The 25541-nt window shown below is 33.9% G+C and overlaps 1 protein-coding gene across 14 annotated transcripts in view; it reads right to left on the minus strand.

The window, feature by feature from the left end:
- The window catches only part of LOC129800517 (rho guanine nucleotide exchange factor 18), a 50032-nt gene that overhangs the window by 18183 nt on the left and 6308 nt on the right, over window positions 1-25541 (minus strand). For 11 of the 14 annotated variants that reach the window (XM_055844971.1, XM_055844959.1, XM_055844969.1 and 8 more), the window contains 8 exons: window positions 15415-15645; window positions 14719-14825; window positions 14468-14646; window positions 9521-9644; window positions 7100-7236; window positions 6286-6357; window positions 5669-5775; window positions 1473-1593 (listed from right to left, as the gene is read on the minus strand). In XM_055844971.1, coding sequence (XP_055700946.1) covers window positions 1473-1593; window positions 5669-5775; window positions 6286-6357; window positions 7100-7236; window positions 9521-9644; window positions 14468-14646; window positions 14719-14825; window positions 15415-15604 — 1037 coding nt within the window. In that variant the 5' untranslated portion in view covers window positions 15605-15645. The remainder of the gene's footprint in view (window positions 1-1472; window positions 1594-5668; window positions 5776-6285; window positions 6358-7099; window positions 7237-9520; window positions 9645-14467; window positions 14647-14718; window positions 14826-15414; window positions 15646-25541) is intronic. The other 3 variants (XM_055844972.1, XM_055844965.1, XM_055844963.1) reach the window with 1 other exon arrangement.

Below are 25541 nucleotides of genomic sequence, written 5' to 3' on the forward strand. Positions count from 1 at the left end.
GGGTGAAGCATATTGAGAGTGTCTAATGCTTCTTTCCTGCAACATATGAGGATTTTAAAGAACAAATTAGGATATTCTGAAATAATGGCAACAAGGTTCGGAGGGATTCTTTTGGCAAAAGAAAGTTGTTTCTCAAAAATACTGAAGAATTTACTTTTGAAAAGTTCTTTCTAAAATAGGATAATCATTGTGATTTAACGAAGAGAGTGTTGTGTGTTCTGTTTTGGTCTCTCAAGTGGTGGATTTTCTTTTTTTTTCCTGTTGGTCAATGAGAGCCCCCAAAAAAGAACCCTCCTCTATGTTTTACCTAGCGTGATGATAGACCACGCCTAATTTATAAGCCACCAGCCGCCAAGGAGAGTAGCATCCGATTGATTTTTTGCCGCTTTGGTTTGTTTGAAAAAAGACAAAATCAGAGAAAGAATTTTTGCTGTTGTTTTCTATGTCCATAAATTGCAAATTAACCAGAACATGTTCAATGTGTTTTTCTTTTCTTCTTCCTCAAAAAGCCATCTTCAAAAATACAACAAAAAAAAAACGAAACAACAAGCTAAATCTGTGTAATTCTCTATCTTCTTGTTGTTGATGTACAAACTTCTTCACTCTCATTTAATTTTTAACTCTCATTGTTGAGTCTTTTGCAATTTTCCTTCAACTTCTTGTTTTATTCATTTCTGTAATACCTCAAACTTGAAATCAAACTAAAAAAAAAAACCACAGTGTCTTATGCTTTTTTCCTTGCTGTTTTTTGTTGTTTGTTTTCTTGCTCAATTTCTTTATGTATTAACAAAAAAAAACGTACATAAAAATTCCACAAAGTGTAATTAACGTTTAATGCTTCAATAACAAGACACATTAAAAAATATTTAATCGCAGAGACGAATTCTCCTTTTTGTGCAAAATCTACAATTAATATCATCTCAATTAATTTTATATTTCTCTTGCTCTTTACCAAAGTATATAATAATGTAAAAATTAGATTTAGAACCAAAAGGTATAATTGCTAAAATTGTTTAATAAAATTAAAACGTTCAATCAAAATCAATTTTCTGCATATGAAGCAATGCAAGCATCTAAAGTAGCAATAATTAAAACAAACTCATCCTCATTTCTTCAAATATATTGCATTTTATAATAACAATAAAAAAATATATATATAGAAATAGAGGGAAAAATCGTGCACAATTTTTTTTCTGCACGACACTTGCAATTAGTGTTTAAAAAAAAAAACTTACTTTCTCACATCATTTTCTCATATCTTTCTCATCATTAAATCATTTCTTTTTTTTATTCTTCATACGCTATATATATATTGCCCCTTTTCTCATCTTTCTTTCTTCATATATTTTACTTCAAAATTATGCAACACATTTCATTACCATTCTATTTTTAATAATTATTTTTTTATAATTAAATTATTTAAAAAAAATTTTAGAGGGTCATTTTGTTGAATGGGAAAAACAGTAACATACCTGTTTGATGATGACTTCTTTCCCGATCCAGACTTTCCACCATGCTGACTTTTGGCTATTTTGGCCTTGCACTCAATTGCATGCTCCTTGTACGATGATAAATTGATAACAGCTCCACAAACTGCAATATAAAAGCATTTATGGTAAGAAAAATTTCATGAAATCTAAATTCTCATCTCTTTCTTTCTCAAATGTTTTCCATATGTCTATCTCTCTCTTTCGCACTCTTTTTCTTCTTTTAAACGTCACAACAAATTCAATTCAGTTCAAATAAATTTTGATTGCAAACAATAAACGATAAACATTTACAAAACTCTTGAGAAAAAGAAGGATGAAAATTTCGATTTCATGAAATTTTTCTAAACAAAATAGTTTGTTAATTTTTTTTTGTTAAATTGAGGTAAAGAATTTATCAAGATGGAAGTAATTTTTAAAACAATTTAAAGCAATTTTTCACATTAGTTTGTACAATTTTTCGATGCATTTCTGAACTTCAAAGCGTTTTAAACATCTTGATCATCTTTCTGCAATTCTTGGATGTGCGTTTCTACGATTTAAATATGTTTGTATGATTGTTCAATTTGTTTACTAAAATTTTAATCATGTTTCTGTGATTTTTCGATGTATTTCTGAAATTCTAACCACGTTTCAGTTAATTTTGGATTCGTTTCTGTGATTTACATCAATTTGTACAATTCTTCGATGCGTTTCTGAAATTCAAACCATGTATGTATGATTCTCCGATGCGTTTGTGTGATTTAATTAAATTCAAACGATTCTTTGATACGTTTCTGAAATTCTAATCATGCTTCTGCGATTCTTCGATGCATTCTTGTGATTCTAACTATGTTTCAGCAATTCTTTGATGTGTTTCGGTGATTTAAATAAATTTGTACGATTCCTTGATGCGTTTCTAAGATTTTAATTACATTTATGTGATTTTTCATTGCGGTTCTGAAATTCTCACCACGTTTCAGTCATTCTTGGATACATTTCTGTTATTCAAAAATCCAATGGTACGATTTTTCGATGCGTTTCTGAGCTTCTAATTGTTTTTTTTAGATGTTATCAATGTTGTATGATTGTTCAATTTGTTCCTAAGATTTAAAACTGTTAATTGATGAGTTTAAGAAACCATCGCAATATTTTTATATTGCTCAAATTCAAGGAAGCTGCAAAATTACCAGTCCTTTTATTGTTTTCCATTCGTTATGAGATCTAGTCCTAGAGGTCAAACGGTTTGAGATAGCGACTTGAGGTCTATAGAGGCCTCCCCTTAGAAGTCAACTTTCGCAGTACTAACTTAAAAATTATTTTCAGAAGTGGTTTATATCGAATTTTTACTTAAACATAGAAAAAAATATTTTGTAAAATTGTTCCTAAATGTTTGTGAATTCCTATTGGGGACTTACGAAATACACGTTAATCGTATAACCTACAAACAAATTCGCAAAAGTTTGTATTTTTTTCACAAACATTATTCGTGGCATGATCATTTGTCGAGCATTTTTGTACTTTTACAAACATTTGTTGGTAAAAAAAAACACAAAAATATGCACAAAAATTTACAAACAACAAAATTTACGAATAAATGATTCTAAAAGTTTGTAAATGTTTGTTTGTTTGGCAAAAATTTACGAATTACAGAACATTTTTTGTGTGTTTACGTACATTTACGAACAAATGTTTCTAAACTAAATGTTTGTGAAAAAGTATAAACGTTTAGGAACTTGTTTTTGAGTCATAAGATTTAAGAGCATTTCGTAAGTCTCCAATAGGAATTTACAAACATTTACGAACAATTCTACAAAATATTTTTTCTGCGTATATGATTAATTCTGTTCAATACAGTCAGTGTTTTTCAAAAAAACGACGAATCTTGTTAGAGGGTCCTTTAAAGGCTTTTATCAAGAAGAACGCCTAAAATTAGCGAGTGTTTTTTTTAAATGGAACAAAATAGATTTTGTCGAATAAACATTTTTTGAGAAAAATAAAAATTCAATTTAAAAATAAAATTGAACGACCAACGCACTTAAAATGGCAACTGTTGCATTTAAAAGGAGTCTATTTCGAGCAAAGATAGAATTTAAGTGTTATAGTCTCTTCGCAAAAGGCCTATAACATCTTAATGATGATGCTCGTCCCGGACATCAAAAACCGATTAAAAATTGAAACAGTAAGGAAAATTATTATGCAAAACTGACGAATAACTATTAATCCTTTAAGGATTAGAAGGTCAAAAGCAGGGGGTCCGAAAAATTACTTTTTCTGACTTTTTATCAGGGGTATAACGTTTCCTATGTTTCCCATATGTTTCCAGCGTGCCAAAGAAACTTTGTAGTTTATTAGCTGTTTTCAGTCATTGTAGAACGAATTAGGAAATAATACACATACAAAATAAAAGCCAATTAAATATAGAATGGGCAACCGAAAACCCCAAATTGGGATACCTACGTAGTTTTGGAGATATCTCGTGAAATGTGTACGAAAACAGGAAAAAATTAACACTAAAACTGGTTGCATTTTTCAGAACTAATGTCACCCCCGCTTTTTATAGCAAAACTTAACTTTATATGGCTGTAGCAAGAATTTTGTTTTTGGGTCACCGGTGACCCAATCGTCCTTAAAGGGTTAAAGAATTTTTTGAGGTTATTAGTTTATCTGTTGGCTCATTTCATGCAGTTCTTTTTGGATATTTTGGGCATGAAACGTATGGAAGTGACGATTGCTCCAAAAGTTCACTAGCACATCCTTGTTTGATTGTGATCCTTGTTTATTCACCATTTTTACCGGAATTGCCGTTTAGGGACTTATCCTCTTTCTAGAACTGAAAATACTTTCGAAACGTTGGTGTTTTGGTACGATAGATAGATAGATAGATAGATAGATAGATATTTATTTCATCATCAATGACTTAAAAGCGCAATACAAATATAACTTTGTGTAACTTTTGTAATTATGCGTCCACCGCCGTCTTAGCGTTGGTAACCAATCTACTCCGGAGTAAAACGGTGGAAAAACTCCATCTCAGGTTGTATCTGCCAGAGAAGTCTCAAATGGTTACAAATTAAAAGTTATACAAAACTGACTTTCATTAGCACAGCTTAATAAAGGTCACAGAAAAATGCTGATCTGCCTAATTTTGCGCGATTTTAAGCATTGTGAGAGGGTGAATGGCTAGCTCTAACTAAGCTGTGGGCCATTTGGGCAAACTTCCGAGTGTGAACACTAAGTCACACATTACAATGTGAAGATTCCCATTAAGATTAAGATTCCCATTCCGATTAAGGAGATAATGATTCCATCGCCGGAAGAGCTCAAAGCCACATCACAAAGCGCATATAATGACTTCGAGGATAGGTAAAGTCTCAAGTATAAGTAAAATAATTTAGATGAATATTTCAAAATTTTAAACTTTGAGCATCTGTACCAAGATAACTGCTTGACTTAGACCGGAACATAGATACGTTCTGAAAAGGTCTTGACATCAGCTACATCATACTAAAATTTCAGTCCAATCGGAGAAGTTTTTCTTTTTGACGGTTATGACAGTTATTCAAAATGGCGGACAGAAACGTCAAATCAAGATGGCGACTACGTCATTTTGAAGATCTCGTGCATCTTACCCTTTGATGTGCGAACCTTCATTGTCGTTTATCATTAGAGCTTGATTATTTTAGTATTTATTAAAAAATGCAAAGTCACCCTCAATTTATCCCAAGTGCAAGCCTATTTTCCTGGTTTTTTAGCATAGTAACATTTTGAAAAATAAATGATAGTGACACAAAATCCATTTATTAACAACTGAATACGAATAATTTCACGTATTCATTCTTTGTTGGGACCATTTTCGAAATAAATCAAGAAAAATTTGTTTTACACAAGAAGGAAAAAAGTTCTATATGTATTATTTTAATGGGGGGTCATCACAGAACTGAAGTTAATATCTTTCACAGTTTGAGCTCTATCCCAATTTTTAAAAATGTACATACTATTTTTTTAAATATAGATGCGATCGTCACATTTATTGAGAAGCATAGAAAAAATTAGTTTTTACGAAGCTTGGGATCGTACGAAGTATAGACACTTTCCCTTACTTATTGCTTTCTTTTTCAGGTCTAGCAAAAATTCTGTTTTCAAAGGTGAATTTCAATAATGGCTAAGAGGGATATAAGAGCTAGAAAAAGTTAACTTACCATCACAGTTGGTTGATTGACCCTTTGCCTTGGCTTTGTCCTTTTTCTTCCGGAAAAACAGTGATCCCCTCTTTCGGCGTTTTTCCGGATGATCTGCATAAACTTCGCTGCAGTCCCAGGAAGGAATTTTGAGAAAAATAAAATGAAATAATTACACTTGATGCCAAAAAATACTTCTTGATAATATTTCGTGTATATTTTTTGTTCAAAGACAATAATATTATGTTTACGAAAAAAACTCACAAACATTTAGGGTTTTAATTTAAAATACAATATATATTTTGGCATGGACAAGAAATTAGCAGGTGCTAAGCTCCGAGAATAGAATCCTCTGGGAAATTAAATAATTTAGCAAAATTTTCCCCCAGAACATTCTCCTCTCGAAATAATATAATTTTCTCTTGGTGTTTGTGTGCGTGTTGTGTTGAATTATTTTGTGCATATTTTCAATTTATTAATTTAAGAAAAAAAAAACAACAGTGCAAAAAACGAGGATGGAAAAAAAATAACTACCTAACAGATATTCCAAGTTCATCATTTGGGGATCTCCTAAAAACATTTTACCAACAATATTTCTTTTTTTTTTTTTTTGATTGGAAAAAAGACAAAAAACTTACTTTTTATCTCGTACACTAAGCAAAGATCTATCGTCCTGATTTTCATCCTCACTGTCAGATAGGTGCCGTGATCTAGCAATAAAATACACAATTCAAAGAGCAACAATACGCAAAAAAAAATCAACGAGACAAGACTCTCAACAATGCAATCAAAAAACAATCTCAATGAATTGGTAGAAATGAGTTAAACAAACTGTGTTGTCTTTGTGTGTTATTAGTAAAGTTACAAAAAAAGTAATTATTCAAATTGAGTTAATCTCATGAGAAATCATCTAAATTCTTTCACATTGCCACTCTCTTTAAAAAAACAAAAATAACAAATCCAGCAAACATTCCTCTGCATTTGCATTGCATTAAAAATTGTACCACATTTTTCTTCACGTGAATTTCATGTGAATTTAGATGATTTCATGGCAAGAGAAAAATGGAGAAAAACCACGGGATTACTTCAATTAAAACCTTCATGGCAAAAAAAAAATTAGCGATACCATGTCAATCAAGTGCCAGGGGAAAAGAAAAACTGGAGGCCAAAGCACTATCACAGCTCCAGGTGATAAAAAAGCATATAAAAGCATAGCAAGAAATTGACACGTTTCTTTTCTTCTCCACTTCACTCCCCACCGGGTCAACCTTCTAATTCACTTAATTCCTCAGAGATTAAAAAAAAAGATACTCTTGTACATGGATAAGCTTTGAACGCATTCGCAAGGTGGATTAAATATTAATAGTAAAAAAAAAGTTAGCAGGATTAAAGATTAAAAAAAATCCCATAAACTCTCTCAGGTCCAGAGTTTGTTTTTTTTACTAAACTTACGTGGGAACTGTTTTTTCCTCTTTGGCATTTTGACTCCTGACAGGAGCTATTGAAGGTGTTGAGATGCTCTTTTGCAGTGGAATACGGCAAATGATTGGCGCCAAATTGCGCTTTGCCAGAATCCTCTCAAAGTCTCTCTATATTTTGAATCCAAAAAAGAATTTAAAAAAACACATGACAAAATTTATCTAATTGAAGAATGAAACATATTTGTCGTTATTATTTTACCATTATAGGATAAAATTTGTAAAAAAAAAACAATACGACTTTACAGTAGAACCCCGCTATAGGCCATCGCTCTATAGTCCACAATTTATCGACCGTTGATTTCAAAATACTGATTTTAAGTTAGGTTATGTTTTTTAGTACGCGACATGCAATGTTGTCATAATTATTTTAATATTTTTGTCAAACTTTATTGAGTAATTTGTGATAATTGTGATCCACAATTGTGGAGCTCAGAGGCAAAATGACACATATCCTATGGCTAAAGCATAGGATATGTGTCATTTTGCCTCTGAGCTCCACAATTAAGAGAGCGAGGACAAGTACCACAATCGCAAAGAAAGTTGAAGCCGTCGAGCAATTTCAATACTAAAAGTCGTTGATAATTTTAAAAAAATTATATGGACTATAGTGCGACCCAAGTGTCAAATCTGAAACCAAATATGGACTATAACGAGACTCTACTGTATGGCCTACAACGAGGCTCTACTGTATATGAATTTGTTAGCTGAAGCTGTCCTTAACAGTCCGACTTTAGAAAATTACCCTATCATAAAAACTTTACAAAGAACCATGGGCAAAAATACATGGGAGCTGGTCCAATCTTTCGCTAGAGACGGGACTAGGACTAGGCCCATTTATTGTAGGTATTGGTGTATAACCTAAAATTTACCGAGACCGAAGTCAAAAAGGACTGTCAGAGTCCTTGAGAAATTAACGATGTCCTTATGGAAACTCACAAATTTGGCTACTTATTACTCGAAAACGGCTTAACCGATCTTAACGAAATTCGGCTCAAAGTCGACATATAACTTAAGCTTTAAATAAATACAGTGGGACCTCGATAGAGTCAACCCCCGATAGAGTCAATCTCCAAGAGTCAACAGCTATTTTCTTATTTTACGGACTCCGTTAGAGTCAACTTGGACCCAAATTGACTACGATAGAGTCAACTTTTCCATTATTATTTAACTAATAATAGTGTATGACTTTTTCTAAATTAAAATGAGTGTTTTGGTGTATCAATGTAACGTTTATAACACAAGAAAAACAATATTATGATAAAATTCGTATATTAACCATGTAATCAAGTTTCAACAAAATAAACACCGAATTGCAATTCGGAATGCGTGAAAATTCGATTGTGAGTTGAATTTTGGGGGTAAAGAATCGCGTCGAGCCAATTTTATTTATTTCGATGGCCGAGAACCGTTTGCTCGACGCGATTCTTTACCCCGTGTTGCACGCATTCCGAGGTCACCTGTAAAGAATCTCAGCTACCATAAGCTTATCTGGGCTTATCACTGATTTTACTGACCAAATTCCAACTCTTTGCAATCAAGTTTATTTCTTTACTAACAAAATTCGATTTATCGTTGATAAAATTCATTTTTTTTTGCTGACCGATTTCAATTTTTTTTTCAAACCAAATTCAATTTTTGCGTTTTTTTTTACTAACTAAATTCAGTTGTTCGTTGACAAATTCTAATTTTTCGCTGATCAAATTTGATCTTTTCCTAACAAAATTCAATTCTTCTACTGACCGGATTTAATTTTCAAGTGCCCAAATTCGATTTTTTAATGACTAAATTTAACTTTTTGCGGCTGTCTTTAATTTTTTATTTACAAAATTCGATTTTTTGTTGCCAAAAACAATTTTTTGCTGACCAAATTTAAATTTTTTTGCTAACTAAATTCAGTTTTTTCTTTATTGGCCGATTGAAATTTTTTAATGACCAAATTGAATTCGTTTACTGACTAAATTCAATTTCTCATGGCTCCGGCACACCTTTTAGATCAGGAAAATTTCATGTAATCGAAATTTACACATCTTTCTATTTCAAACGTTTTGAATATGTCTGTCCCACTCTTTCGGACTCCTCTTTTTCATTTAAACGTCAGATCAATTTAAATTTAGTTCAATCTAATTTTGAGCGCTAAAGAATGACATAGACATATTCAAAACGCGTGAGAAAAGGATCCGAATTTTGACTTCATGAAATTTTCCTGATCTACAAGGTGTACCGGAGGATTTAAATTCAATTTATACTTCTGGAAAATTAAAAAAGAAAAACTATCCAGAAAATTTATGACCCATCGTAGTACATTAACCCAAATTTCCCATTTATCATTTAATCTTCTCTATCACAGAATTTAGGGTAATGAAAAATTAGTTGAAAATGTCAAAGAACTTACAGCAAGTTCTGCCTCATTAAGTGAATGCGTCGAAATGCCTCCTGTGCTGTTTCGACTGCCACGATTCTGAAGTCTATCGGCAGCTCGAAGACTCTCCTCACTGTCCACACTCGAAAGGCTAGCACTGGAAAATGTCATGTTATTTGTCACCAAACTCAAAATTATTAACACACCATCTCAAAGAGTGCCATTACATAGTTTGAAAAATTAATAAAAGAAAATAAACAAGCCCACAAATTCACAAGAAATCCCTCCTCCTCCCCCCCCTTTTTAATGCAGAAGGTGGTGTTGATGTTAAGAAATTCCATGAAATTTGTATCAAATTACCAAACATTTGGAGCACATACAGCAAAAGAATGCTCTGTGGAGTAATTCAAAACCATGTGCCAGCTGTCTCACACCGAAAGGAAATTCCTCATGCAAGATAGTCAACAATTGACCGAATTTAATCACAAAATGTAAATTTCAATATCTCTTTTTTTTCTTCTTACTCTCTTTTATAATTCAGCTGTGAAGAAAAAAAAATTCCACTCCCACTGTCGATTGTGCAATAATATTATTTTTTTTTGTGTACATAAAACTGAATTATATATCTTTTCAGCACTCTTCAACTGAAAGCGAAGGGGAATATCTTTTAGGAGAATTGTCGATGAGAGCTTTTGTGAACTTTTAAGCTAAATACACTTTTCTTTGATTTTCATGAACCCTCAGGAAGCATTTAAAGCATTTTCCTGGAGAAGCCTCCTGGCCTACCTCCAAAATCATTTTATTAATACATTTTCTAAACTACTGACAAAATTTTAGCAAGTAATTATTGGCCAAAGCAATCTTCTCTATATTTGGATAGAAATGAGATAATCTCTCCTCCGCAAATTTAACCAAAGATTAAATGAACAACCCATCTTCTTGATTTCCACTTGAGATATTGTGCAAAATTTTCACACATATAATATACACTCTTCTTCACTTCACAGACGAAACTAATTAGGAACACAATTATATCCCAAAAATTTCCCAAAGACAAGTTCTCGAAAGTGCGATGCCATAAGATGTGTGAAAGACAAAAAGTTTTCAATGGGGACAAACTATTTGCTCATAGAAATTATTGTCTTTTGACAAAAGTTGAACAAAATGCTCTGAAAACTTTCATAAAAACGTATTTTGCACAAATCTTACAAGAAAATACGATGCTCTGGGAAATTAGATGTTTTTTTCTCTTCAAACGACTGGGAGTGATAGTATCTCTGAGCAAGAGTGGGCTATTTTAATAAAGAAATGCATATCCGATAGGATGTTTTTGCTCTGAGCATCTCAATTGTACTATAGGGTAAATGTGCCAAATTCCGACCAGCTTGCAATTTCGGCCACTTTTTATACCCCAAATTTTTATTAATTTTTAGTTTTTGCATATACTCTAGAGCAGGCCTGAGCTAAAAGAAAAGCCGAAGAGAATTTGGTGGTACCTGTTGACATTCTTCGAAATGCCGCGAAAATTCACGTAGAGAAAATGAGAGGTTTTTAATGTGAAAATTGTTTAATTCCTTAGAGTTAAGCCGTTAAGTCATTTTCACAAGAAAATCCTTTTAATAATTTAGTTGAATACAGTTATTTGGGTTAATTGTGAATAATTGTCGATATTACAACAAAAACATTGGGATGAAATTTTGAGCTGGAAGACTCATATTCTTTTGAGCTGTCCCAAAATTCAGGATAGGTTTGAGAAAAACCCTTTTGTACAACACTATTTTGGTTAATAAGGAATGCAAAAGTACATATTACAAGATGGGACACGGCCTGCTAATAAGGATAAAATAGAGAAGAAAATATTTTGTCGCAGCGCCTCCAGACGTTTGTAAAGCGAGCTATTTGTGTCTCTATCTCTCTCACAGTTGAATTGCGCGCGATTTAAGAACTTTCCATTAAAAGTGATATTTGCATTTAATTTCTTTATATTTCTGCAAGATTCAAGTAAAAGGATGTGTAGTGAACAGCTATCCGTCTTCCGACAAAGATATCAAGAAGACAATTTCTTTTTATGTGAGTTTTTATTTCTGTTATGTCTTTTTGGCGCAAAAATATTTATCATGGCGTGTAATTTCCATTAAATTTATCAACACAAAATTTCCGATATTACACGACTATTAACGAGCACATGTCTGTCTGCTCTAGAGATTATACAATGCAAAAAAATGTCACTTTGACGAACTAAAAAATACATTGGAAGAATTCCGGAAGGGCAAAGACCTACGAGAATGAAAGTGGCCGTAATAGGCCACCAAAGCTATGTCTATATTTTTTATTCATTTTCAAATGCATTAAGAATGACTTTAGAGAAAATAAAGACGATAAACTGTCTACAACCTTCCAAGCAACAATCCTTAAAAATAAGTAACAAAAAAATCAATTTGAATTAAAAATAATACATTACAAAGTTAAGACTTTGGCGCTTGCATGCAACTATGTCGAAATTTGGCACACCTACCTTACTCCTAGGCCAATGTTCATTTTGAACATTTTATTCTTAAATCTACAAGGGCGTGATCTTGACTAAAAAATAATTTAGAAGTCGTAATGAACATAACCACAAATAATTTTAAAATAACCTCAAACCTAAATCAAGAACTAGAGTAAGTGTGCCAAATTTCGGCATAGTTGCATGCAAGCGCCAAAGTCTCAAGTTTGAAATGTAATATCTTTAGTAGGAATTTACTTTTTTCATTCCTTCTACTTAAGGACTGTTGCTTAGAACCTCGTAGACAGTTTATCGTCTTGATTTACTTTAAAATCATTCTTAATACATTTTAAAATGAATAAAAATGTTGACATAGCTTTGGTGCCCTATTTCGGCCACCTTCATTCTCATAGTTCCTTGCCCTTCAGGAATTCTTTCAATGCCTTTTTTACGTCATCTCGTTTGTCGAAGCTACATTTTTGTTATTCTTTTGCATTGTATAATCTCTACAGTATGTAAAAACTAAAAAATCATGGATATTCGAGGAACGAAAAAGGTGGCCGGAATTGCAAGCTGGCCGAAATTTGGCACACTTACCCTAAGTCCTTCAAATTAAACTGGTTATGGCTCCTTAGACTTTATAATTGAAGAAAACTGTGAAATGAAAACCTTCAGAAAAAGGTTCACTTTTACTTTTTTTTCGCAAAATGCATTTCTAAATGTCGAAGTTTGAGGTTATGTCAACCATAACCTCACATACGAAATTTTTTTTTTAAATTAAAAATAAATAATGAAACTGTACGACTAATCGGTTTAGCGACTGAAATCCCTGATATTATTATGAATCCTTAAAGACTGATTCCTCTCGTTTGCAGTAATCCCAGCAGCGAAAGTAAAACTCACATGTAAGTGATAGTGATTTGTAAGGCTCTGTGTAAGCCTTACTTTTCAACGACATGTAAGCCATACGAAAGCTTTGCAAGTTTATTATTTTCAAAATGACCAACATGTATAGTATATGAAAGTGCACACTATCTTGTAAAGAATAAGTAAGTTACAATGCAAGGCTTTCTTTCAATGAACATGTAAACGATACAAAGGCTTTACCATGTAATAGTAACATGTAAGGTATATGAAAGGGTACACCATCATGTAAGGCTTAAGTAAAGTAAGGTGTAAAGCTTTCTTTTAATCCACACGTGAGCTATCCTAAAGCTTTACCAGGTTTTGCTTTCATAAAATTTAGAAATAAGGTATATGAAAGTTTATACTGTCATGTAAGGCATAAGTACAGCAGGGTGTAGTCTTTCCCTTCTTCAACAATAAATCATTATGAAAGTTTTAATATGTATTGTTTGCAAAATAATCAACATGTAAGTTTTATGAAGGATACATTATCATGTAAGACATAAGTATACCTTACGAATGGCTTACTGGAAATTTTCACTTTAAGGATATAATTCATGCGAGCTACACTGAAGTCCTGCTGCAAAGGTTCAGATCTAATATTTTATTTCTATTCATCAGTAGGGTTTAGTTTTTCACTAAAACCTACTATTAAGATGAATGATTATGAATATGATGCTTATGATCATATTCTATAGTGACTTTTCTAATGAGAGTCACTTTAAGTTTTGATACGAATGCTTTTCATGAAAAGCGTTCGTCGACCTTACATTTAAGTGTTACGTAGGTGACAAAAATGTAGTTATAGAATGTTAAACGTTCATAAGAGTTAGTTTAACGTATGGCTTACAGGATGGTCCTTTTTAAGGCATACTTAGAGCATTTTTTGCCTTAAAAGCAAAGCATCCCACATGAATGTATTTCTTACGGCTCACATGTATTTATTACTACAGTTTTACAGAATTTGCTTATAAATGCTTTACATGTGTATTTATGTAAGGCATCCTTAAAAGCCATAAAAATGCATCAATAGCTTTCCTATGCCTTACAAGTAAGGCTTATGTAGGTGATAAAAGTGTGGTTATACCGTGTTAAACTTTCATTAGCGATAGTGATTAGTAAGGCTTACATGCACTAACATGTAACACTTTAAAGCATCTTTTCGCTACTGATATTGACGATTGGAAGTGTCAAGAATATCGAAATTCGAAATGGCAGAACAATCAGCGCCAAAGCGGCGGATATATGAACTTGCACTTTAGGTCCAGTAGATTTTCGAATATGTTTTGGCACAAATCTCACTTTTTAAAAGATGCTCTTGGACAAGTGTATTAAAATGCGACCTTAGTATCCTCAGAAAACATATCTGATAATTAAATTAATTTTCCTGCTCGAACTACTCTGTAGATTTTAATAGGAATTTCCGTTCAGTTGAAATCCAGCTAAAGTATCCCCAGATAGAAATATCATAAATTTAATAAGAAAACAAAAAAAAAATATACTCCACGAACCTAAAGCAATTTTCCTCTTCACAATTCACCATTTGTATAAAAATAGCCCGAGAATATTGATTATCGTTCTTTTCTTACCTCTTGTTGGAATTCTTAGCACACTCTGTGAGATCTTCAATGGCTGTCCATGATTTTCGTCGGTCCGTATTCAGTCCATACATTGCAGTCTGAGCTGGCCACATGTTGTTGCTATTTGCAGTGGCCATCGAGAGGTCAGGCAGTGATGGACACGACGAGAACAGTCTTGAAGATTGCATCTGCAACAGTATAAACGGTTAAAATTTGCATGTTGTATATGCTTTTATTGCATATGCAATTATATATCTCACCAGTGAATTGGCAAAATTTGCTGCACCAAATGTCTGATTGTGAATTCCGGGATTTTTCATTTGCATCAAACTCTCTCTGATGCATTGCAATTGATTCAGGGGATCCTCTGCAATTAACATCAACATGACGGTTTTTAGGAGGAATTTCAAGACTCCCTCTAACTACTTTTTAGCTCTTTTACATTTTGCAGGAGAATTATTTTGAAAAATAATAAATAAGCTCCGCCTACAATTTTAGGTTACGCCTCTCTAATTTATTTTACCTACCCCGTTTTACATTTCTTTATGTTCTATTGAGAAATAGGCCCCTCCCACTAAACAGTTGCAATAAGTACACTGAGAGAAATCCGAAAAAGTTAAAATAACATTTCGGAAATGTTAATTTTACCCTGCATTATTTATCAGAAATCGGTGTAAATATTATGTTTTTAAGTGCATAATGGGTTAAACTTACCCTTTTTCATGTTAATTTTACACTTAAAAAGGTGTAAAATTAACATTAAAAAATGTTGATATATTTTTACACCTAAAAATGTTAAAGTTACGAGGAAAAAAAAGTTAATCGCACCCTCTTTTTTTCCTCAGTGTTCAGATCAAAATGGCAGCAGTAATTAAAGGAGGCGTAACCTAAAATCACGTAGGCGGGGCTTAATCAGAAGTTTTAGTATACAATCTAAGAAAAGGATTTTTGCTTACCTAGGATCCCACTGTACTTTGCACCTGGACTGTGAGGTGTTACACTAATTATGGGAACCATGTTATTGTTGTTCAAATTATTCTTTATTCTCACAGAACACTTATTCTGCCTCTGTTCCCCAGTGCCCGATTTCCCTTGAACACTATTCACATCCTGTGTCTGCGTCGAATTCTCCACATCTTTGTTCATGCTCAAATAATCCACCACGAGATCTACATCACTATCATCATCTGCCAAGAGAGACCAAAGAGAAAATTCCCAATTGATATTCTTGCAAAACATGTATACAACAATTCTTCAACCTCAAACACAGAGAAAAAAAGCGAAATAAAAATTACTTAAAAGTGATAAAGAAAAGCCATACAGAAAATCAAACAAACACATCAATATATTATTGCATTATCGATAAGAAGAGGAATTGTATCACACAAACATTTAACTGTTGCTGCATTCCACGGTGAAATATATATTTTGCTAAAGAAACGTTCCAAAGCAAAAAAAAAAGACACACGGGGAAAAAAATATGCGGCCTTATTGTTGAGAGATAACACAAAATCTACCAACGACATTCCATTGGAAAAGTGTATAAAAAATATCCTATAAGTAAAGACATACAATTATTGCTTCCAAAGCAAAAATTGATAAAGTCAAATACTCCAAAATGCAAGCAAACGACGATGATTGAAAAAAAAATTGAAAGAGGTGCGAGAAAAACAATCCGGAATCAAATATGACCAACTTTTCATGCAAATATTTGTTGACTACCAATTGACAGACACGCAAAATAGCCTTGAACTTGAGGCACTCTGGTTTATAGTTATTGGTAAATAATCCATGCAAGAATCCACGTGTTTCTGCTGCCAATTCATTGACCACGTCCAATTAATTCAGGAATTTATCTTACAATCAACCTTCAAAAAAATGCAACATAAGTCACCATCTACATATATATATATATATATATATATTGATATTCTCAACACAGTACATTTTGTCCCACTAAAACCAATAGATATACACCACAATCAAACCATTTGACTTAAGAAAAACGAGTTGTGCAAAAGAAATTCATGCCTTGTGATGGATGAATAATTTAAAGACAAGACAGAGTGAGATGGAATTAAATATAAAAATTTAAAAAAAAAGAAAGAAGAAGAAACGGAAAATGCGACATGTTTGGAATATTGACGAAATCTCAACATTTTAATCAGCGAATTAAATCATCAACTTATCATCGTTCACCGTGCTTTTACAGTTAATTGTTTAAAGTTCGAGGGAAAAAAGAACCACAGAAGTCTCGTTTTTTCTTCTTCTGTGGTGTGAAAAATTTGCATATTTGAAACAGTCATCCACCAGAATGTTAATCAAATGGCCAATTTGATCAACACTCTTTAACCACTGACGCATTGAAAAACTGTTTACGCGATGAATTGTGGCGACAATGATTTATACAAAACAAATTTTGAATAACGCTATAAATCCCTTCTAAGATTTATTACATGATGTACTTAACCTCAAATTAGGCCGAACTAATTTGACCAAGAGGTTATGTTGCATCTAATCAACCTTGAAAAACTTGAAAAATAACTGAGCAAAATACCTCAAATAGCCAACAGATTAAGCAGAAGAGTGAGTTCTGATCCAGAACTTCATTTAGGAGTCAATTGTTAAAGTAGAGCCCTAAATGCAATATTTTAAAAAGTTCTAACCCCAAAATAAGTACACAGTAAAAAATTTTTGGGTGCAAATTTTTGTAATCGTGTGTACTATTACACATTTGTGTAATTTGTACACATTTTGACTGAAAACTGTGTAATTTGTACACCTTTTATTTGAAAACTGTGCAATTTGTACACATTTTGTCTGAAAACTGTGTAATTTTACACGAATATGTAAGAAAATATACAAAACTGTGTAATCATTCCCAGTTGATTACACGATTTAAAATTACATAAACTTTAAATTACACATTTTCATATTACACGTTTTGTTGAAATAAATAATCCTCTCGTTCAGTAATAACCTTCCCAATTTGAGAGCTCTCTCCGGTTGAGGTTTTTCCTTTACCGATTCGAAGGTAAATCAGAGACAACTTACCTAAAAAGCCGTTGGAAGTTCGAACGTTTAAACTGACGTGTTACACAAAACCGAGCAAGTTCATGAAAAGGACATTTATCTAAATAAAATTGCGATTCAAACGTTCTGCCATCCTGAAATTCCACAAAACTACACCCAAATTCACTTTTTGCAGCAAATGTTTGCACACTGTTGTTGACATTGTTGACGATTGAAGTGTCAAGAATATCGAAATTCGACAAGGCAGAACAATCAGCGCTAAAACGGCTAGTACGTGTACTTGTACTTCAGGCTTCCGGTAGAGTTTCGAATAGGTTTGACTTGGCTTTGTATCTTCGAAAGATTATTACTGAACGGAGCCAATTTGTGTAACTTTACAAGAATAATCGTAGTAAAAAAGCAAACCAACGGTTATCCTTGTAAATATTTTTACTGTGTAATAAGCGTATTTGACGCACTAGGAAATATTTGATGAAGAATAGTCACGATAAATAAAGGCGTCTACACATTGGGAGCAATTTTCGTCAAAAATTGCGTTTTTGACAGAAATTTGACGTTTCCCCCTACAACGCTGCAGGGAATTTTCTTCAAAAAAGCAATTTTTGACAAAAATTGCTTCCAATGTGTAGAGGCCATAATATAAAATCAACGAATAGTTGATTGGATCAGCAACTATGTTAACTGCATTTGCTTTGTGTGTGCATTCATTGTAAACACAAAGCAAGTGCAGTAAGTACAGCTGTTGATTAATCCTTTTTTAGATCTCAAAATGTTAACCTCAGAATTTTTTGGGAGTAAAATAATTTAGGGTAAATGTCCTAATTCAAAAACATTTCAAGACGCTTTAACTTTAACAGAAGATTCAACACATAAAGCTCATATTTTTTCTCAAGAGAATTACATAAATTTGCTCCTTGACTCTTCTAGAATGTTACTGTTTAGTGAGAATTCTTTAGATATTATTTGAAAACTTCTTAAATACAAGAAAAATACGCGAGCGTAAAATGCTTCTATTGGAAACATATTAATCCAAATGGAAACAAGGGAAAGTTTAGAATTGGAGACAAACATTGTAAGTGAAACCGTGACGAAAGGCTTCCAAAATCTTCTTGAGTTGCTTCCATCTAAAACAATGAGAAACATCTCCATCTAAACATCTCCCCATCTAAAACAATAATAAAATCTCTCCAAAAACTCATATTTCCGGGGTTTCCGATTGAAACATTTGCAGAAACTTCAGAAAAAAAACCTTTTTGTTCACGAAATAGGTCATTATTTCATTTGGAAACTTCACGTACCGTTAAAAATAAAGATTAGCACTTAATTTAAATAAAATTATCCAGAAATATGACATAAATGTTAAACAAAACGAATAAACAAGTCACTTTAATGTGTTTTTCATTGGAAAACATGGTCGATCTATGAAAAATTCAATGGTGAAAAGGTACACTTTTAATTTTTCTGAGAAATTAACAAATTAAAATTTGTGGATATGAATGGATTTTCGCTTTATTTGGTGCAAAATTAACTAAGTAATGAAACTGTGGCGTAGAAAATATATAACTATAATAATTTAGTACTGTATTTATCGTGAAAACAATGAAGTTTCCATTTGGAGAAGCGAAAAATTTCCATTTAGAGCAGGTTTTGAATCAGCTTAATTTACCCTAATACTAGGTGGCTCTGCTATTGAGAAACCCAAATTATTCAGAAAGAACCAAACTTCAAATGGTTATGCCCCAATTTTATGACTATATCATTATTACTCTGAGAAAAATAGTTTGCAAAAGTTGGTCACAAGACTACATGGTTGCGATACAATTCAGCTTCTGTTTTTTGGCATCGCGTTGAGCAGTCTGACTGATTCTGGGGGTAGATGGAAGTACGGTGAACCCTTCAAAAGTGGTGAACAATTCACTTCGCTTGTTCATTTGAGGTTATGACTTTCACCTTCATTTATCTGGTGAAAACGGATTAAAATCTGTTTTCAACGTTTCGGGAATACGATGTCCGCTTATATTGCATTCCACTAGACCGTACATAATCGAATCACCTCTATTTATGTGAGTGAACCAATGAAGTGATGGCAAGTAATAGCACCAGGATCAAGAAATCCGGATTGAGTGAGGCGAAAAAGAGTTTCCTCCCTACTTATTAAGTGGAGAACATTTTTGTGGCCCGCAATCAGTGAATTTGATGGTTTTTACTCGAAGAATATCAAGTTTTCTGAACATATTTTCATTGCAGAATCCCATCGCATCGTAAATAGTTGGGGACTAAGAATTGCAGCGATACTAGGATGAAATAGTAAAACTATTGAACAGCACGGGAAGTGCTTCTAAAAGAGTCTCTGAGGGTGAAAAATGTTGGACTTATCTCCGGAACAGACCCCGAAAGAGGTCCACGGCAGAAAAGTCAAAGAGACATTAGTAAGAATAAGAAGATTAAGTCTCAATTTAAAGCATGCACCCTGTAGAGAATCCAATAAGAAGCGATCAGTAGCAAGATCACTTCCTAAATCACGAGATGTGGAGAAGACAGAAATGATGCGAGATCTCTTGACTATTAAAAAACGTAAAGTTAGAATTACTCCTCATGAACGTCCGACAGATATCCTACGACAGGCTGAATACGTTTTTGAAATACCCCTCCGGGCAGGGGTATGGTGTTTCCTATTTATCCCATATGTTTCTAGCGAGCCGAAAAAACTTTTGAGTTTATTAGGTGTTTTCTGTCATTGTAGAATGATTTAGCAAATAACACTAATACAAAAAAAAGCCAATTTAATAGCGAAAAGGCAACCGAAAATCCCAAATTGCGGACCTACGTAGTTTTGGAGATATCTCGTAAAATGTGTATGAAAACAGGAAAAAATTTACACTAAAAGTGGTCGCATTTTTCAAAGCTAATGTCATTCCCCTGCCTCCGGGTAATCTTCAAACAGATTTATCGGTTTTGAAGGAAATCTTGTTCAAAACCGATTTTTGAAAAAAATGCTACCAATGTAAAAAGGTCTTAATGCTTTTAATACTTTTAAAGGGAATCTGAATTATAAAAAAACCTCTTGATCAAAAATAAACAACAATCAATGCCAAGATTGCAAAGTTTTACGCCTCTGTTGTTTCAATTTCCCAGAAATTTTCCAGGCACAAAAGAAAAATTGCTTCAGCTTTAACAAAGATCAAATTGCGGCAGAATTGTAAAGAAGTCCATAGGAAATGAGTGTAATTCACATTTAATTGAGATCACAGATTCAACTGTGAAGATGTAATTACAGAATGTCGGCGAATAAGAGGGCAAAAGAGGCCACTCTTGGCGCCGCGTCGACTTGCATCTTTCACGCTCAACAATATTGTTGACTTCAATGGAGTTGTTGGTAGAGAAGAATTTTCCTGACCAATTAACATGAAATTGTCTCACCATCATTCTCACCAATTCTTTCACCTCAAAAACTGTGAAAAATCCAAAGTAACATAGAGAGAGAAGAACCAAAGAGAAAGAGATCACGACGAATGGCCCCCAAGATCTCTTACATTGCAATTTTGAGGTCAATTGTGTCTCAACTTCAGGATCTTCTCTGGAAAAGTTATTCAAGAGCCCCAGAGAGTCTATGATAGACATTGACCCAATTTTAATCTTTTGTTCACTCTCGCCCTCCAAGCACTCCAAATAAGATACACACACCACACACACGATTTTGCCATCTCTTAAGCCACTCACTTCTTTCACCTTCTAAACACTGCAACTGTGCGCCAGATTGGCGGGGAATTTCTCATATGGAGATCCATCAGCCACACACCGGAGAAAGAATTGAAAACCACGACCTCCAAATAGCAACTCTTGTCGAGATGCATTTAAAATAAACTTCAACTTCCATAACAACCTTTTTTCCGCACCTTTCTTCCAATTCTCAGCTATAGAGAGGTATTTAAATTACTCAAACTCAAAGAGATAGGGCAATATAGTAAAAAGTTCCTATGCAAGAGATTATTTGAACTATGAAAATCGCCAAAAACATTTCGTGCATTTAAAAAAAAAACCACACACTGCACAATTTAAGATACCGACTCTAGGTTATCGATGACCCCTCCCATAAGTCAACTAAGCTTTCGATCTTTCCAATAGAATCACAGCCAAAAAGGATGTTTTTAAGTGAAACACTTGAATGGATAATCATTCTTTACATTATTGCATCAGAGATTCAAGAAAATACTTTCAACACTTAAGCATATACTTCGGGAGAAAAAGCTATAGAGAATTAGTTAAATATAATATTTTGCTAAGATTGAGCAGATGCTTTCCAGAGAGTAAATGCACAAAGATGCAACTAAGGCCAAGCGGAAAATTTACAGGGAATTCCCATTTGAGGTACAGGGTCAGTGGATAGAGTTGTGTCTCTATGACTGTGACTGTCCACTGAAGTCTCCAAATCCTAAATAGCAAACTGTTTTAGAAATTTTTCAAGATCTAGTTGATCATATGCTCTTAATAACCTATTTTTAAGTCTACATTTTTCTACATTACAGAAATTTAAAGAAGTTGAGCTAGATTGTGTTAGAACCGTCAGGGAATCGATAAGGGCGGAGCCCTTAAAGCAATCGCGTGGATGAGCACCTTGGCCACCAGAGATTTCTCTAGAACTTTCAGCGTTCCTCCTAACGATCTATATCAGAGGCGTGCAAGAACCGTTGAAACCGAATAAACGTTAAATGAAACATGTACGTCAATGGTCAAAACGCTACTATAACAAAGTTATTTTGACGTTAATTCGGTTTCAACGGTTTTTGCACACCTCTGATCTATATCCTACGACGATCCAACATGAACTAACTCTCACAATACTAATCCTCTCTAGGATACCCCTCCCGAAGAGGTAACTCACAGGCTAACACTAGGAACGCTCTTAGGAAAAATCGGCGCCGCTTCGAGAGACATCTATGTCAAATTCAAATACCAACGGAGGGTTTAACCGTTGGGGAGAAGCTAGTGCAAACAATTGCTAAACTTATGTTCTAGAAAGTCTTATGTGCTGGACATACCAATACGGCTTAAGCCCAGAGACAGCCTCTTTACCGTTTTTTGTTTTTTGTTTTTTATTTTGATTACAGTCACATTGTGACTGTTATCAAAATAATGATTACATCTACTAAGCCGTAGCTCTGTCCAACACATTAGATTTGAAGCTTGTGTATGATATAACTGATAGATGAGGTCTTGAAATTTACAAAATGGACCATTAACAACTAATGCCTTACGTTCATAGTAATTTGAAGAACTTCTGCAACGACTAATGAACCGGTTTCAATCGGTTTTGAACCGATAAACAGTAACTTCTAGCACTACGATTTTTCCTTCATCACTGTTTACTTGTAAGAAGTGTGCAATCAGGAGAAAAAAATGAGCAATATGTGTGAGATAAGTCTTTCAACACAAAAGAGATGGTATTCAATCTTCTCATTTCACAGCAATCATGCGAAGGCGGATAATCCCCTCAAGATCAAAATCATCTCAAAACACAACTCCACGAGACACTTGAGCTGCATTTGAATTCAATGGGGACCCCGTTATGATTATCCAACATTGGCTTTTATCGTTTAGCACGCACAAGTGGAGGAAAAAAATAGATGGAGAAGAGAGAGAGACGCGTCCCAGACCCAGGAACAATAAGCCCCAGCAATAAAAGATGATTGTAAAAATTATTCTTGGCGCGCTTCTTTTTAGCCTGCAAAAATGCGCGGGTGTCATTGACTGTGAGCCGGAAGTTAAATACTGTTGGCGTTGCCACTGTAAAGGTCACATTAAATTGCCTCTCTGACACTCCTTCCACCACATCAGAGCACTATCTTGCACTGGCCCTCCTGGAGGCACCATAATTTGAGGCTCGTCAAGACAAATAGACAATTATTTCAGACCAATATTAGGAGTTTCACAATCAACAAACACTTTCCGGCATTAATATCAACAAGTTTTACTGCCATTTGGAAATAAACATTTACCAACATTAGTCTTTAATAGAATCCGTGGCATTATATACTCTGGAAGAAATGAAGTATTGTATACTAACGATTTCAGTCAGAAAATTATTTGTTTAACAATGACATAATTTATTGCAATTTTTTTTTAAGAAAAGATCAGTCGAAATGGTAGACCAAGGACAATTATTCATTTAGACTTGAGAACTGCACTAGAATAAATTGTTGTATTAATAAGACACTTTAAATTAGGATTAATCTTTTCAGTTGATATCCCTTATACGCCTCAATTAAAACTCTAATTTTGTTAGTTTTCAATTGAAAAAAGAAACTTATATAAGGCAAGACTTTCAGGTTTCACACACACTCTGGTTTCGGACAATTTTATTTTCCTATATTTCTTTAAACCCATATATAGATATATAGGTTTAGAGGGCTATTATAGGCCTGACCTAACTGAAAAAATGAAATTGAATGAGCAAAACTTGAAAACCTATCCCTACAATTTTAATTATTTTTTGTTTCAACATTCAGACGTTAGAGAATATATCGTAATTCCGGGTGACTTTGACCCCCTCCTGTTCGTAAGCTTTTCTTTACTTCTAGAACCGTAAGGATGGTCTTTACCGATCCAATCCACCATGCCTGATCAGTGAGAACGGTTATTAAACATTAAAATCAAAGAAAGTCCCCTGCAGGTCAAAGTCACCCGTATTTACTGTACCATAATTCTTTTATGAAAAGTTCTAAGCAGATCATTATTCTAGGTAATAAAGCCGGTATGAAACTGGTAAGTCATCAGGGATAGATCTTCAAACTTCAGATGACGGAAGCTTCTTACGACTTGATTTCATACTGTGCTACTTCATGATTTTCACGCAATATGAAGCACTAATGTTATAAACCTAGCACCACAAAGTACTGAAGTGCCCTCCATTGCCAACCTTTCGGAGTAGAGTCCCAATTGCCTACTCCCGGTAAACCACGAATCGAGCTCCCTCACAAGTTCACGGTTGAAGTTGTGCTCACCACTCCATCTATCAGCAATATAATGCTCTCTGAAGTTATCCGTTATAGCCCCCTCATAGACACTACCCCAACCACCCTAACTGAACAGTGATTGGTACCGTTGGCTTAGAAGAATCTTCGTCAGGACGGACTTTCTCCCTCCAACTACTCTAGGCTCAACAGTACTACTAAAAATTGCAACAAATATTTTAATATCCAGCCTTATATACTGGACACACGTACGACTTTAGTCGAGAGATGGCTTAACGTAATTATAATCAAAATAATTTCTAGAGAAGATTAAGAGATTAATCGGAACCGCTGCACCCAGGTCACTTATATGGGCCCATTATTCACTCTTAATTCTCCTATTCTATCTTAAGCACCAAGGCGGTAAACCTGCTCTATATCACAGTGCTCGGTGTGTGTTCTGATACACACAGTACCGCTTTATATTACGGTAGACGGTAGACCAGCCTCGGTTTGTGGATTTGGGGGCAGTGAATGTGTATTTGTATTCGGCTAAACTCTGCATGTCTACACTTATTTAAGTAATGCATTGGCATTACTTTTACATTTATTTACTGGACGAATTCGAAACTAATACAACAGCTGAAAAATCTGCCGCTGCCTAGTCTCGAACCGAAGATCGCATAGTCATAGAGCCACTACTCTATCCACTGATCAATTGAGATCCCTAGATTAGATTACATTTCCATCAGTTTCTGACTAAACCGTCTCTCGGCTTAAGCCATGAAACGGCTTAGTGGGAAATTGATGGTAATTTATTCAAATCATTATTTTCAATTCAATTCAGTTCAACTTATTTAAAACCGTTAGGACAAACTGTCCTCTGTACAGAAAATGGTCCTACACATAAAGTTAGGACGAGGCGTTAATGGAGGCCACATGACTCAGGATATTATATGACCCAGGATCTAGCCTTAAGTTGTAAGTGTGACTAGCACATTAAAGTTATAAAGGAAAACTCGAGTGGTACGATACTTCAAATACCTGAAGCGTCGAAACCTACTCCTAATGTTTTGCCGGTTCCATAACGTCTTTTTAAT

Source organism: Phlebotomus papatasi, chromosome 2 (assembly GCF_024763615.1).
Source record: "Phlebotomus papatasi isolate M1 chromosome 2, Ppap_2.1, whole genome shotgun sequence".
NCBI lineage: Eukaryota > Metazoa > Arthropoda > Insecta > Diptera > Psychodidae > Phlebotomus > Phlebotomus papatasi.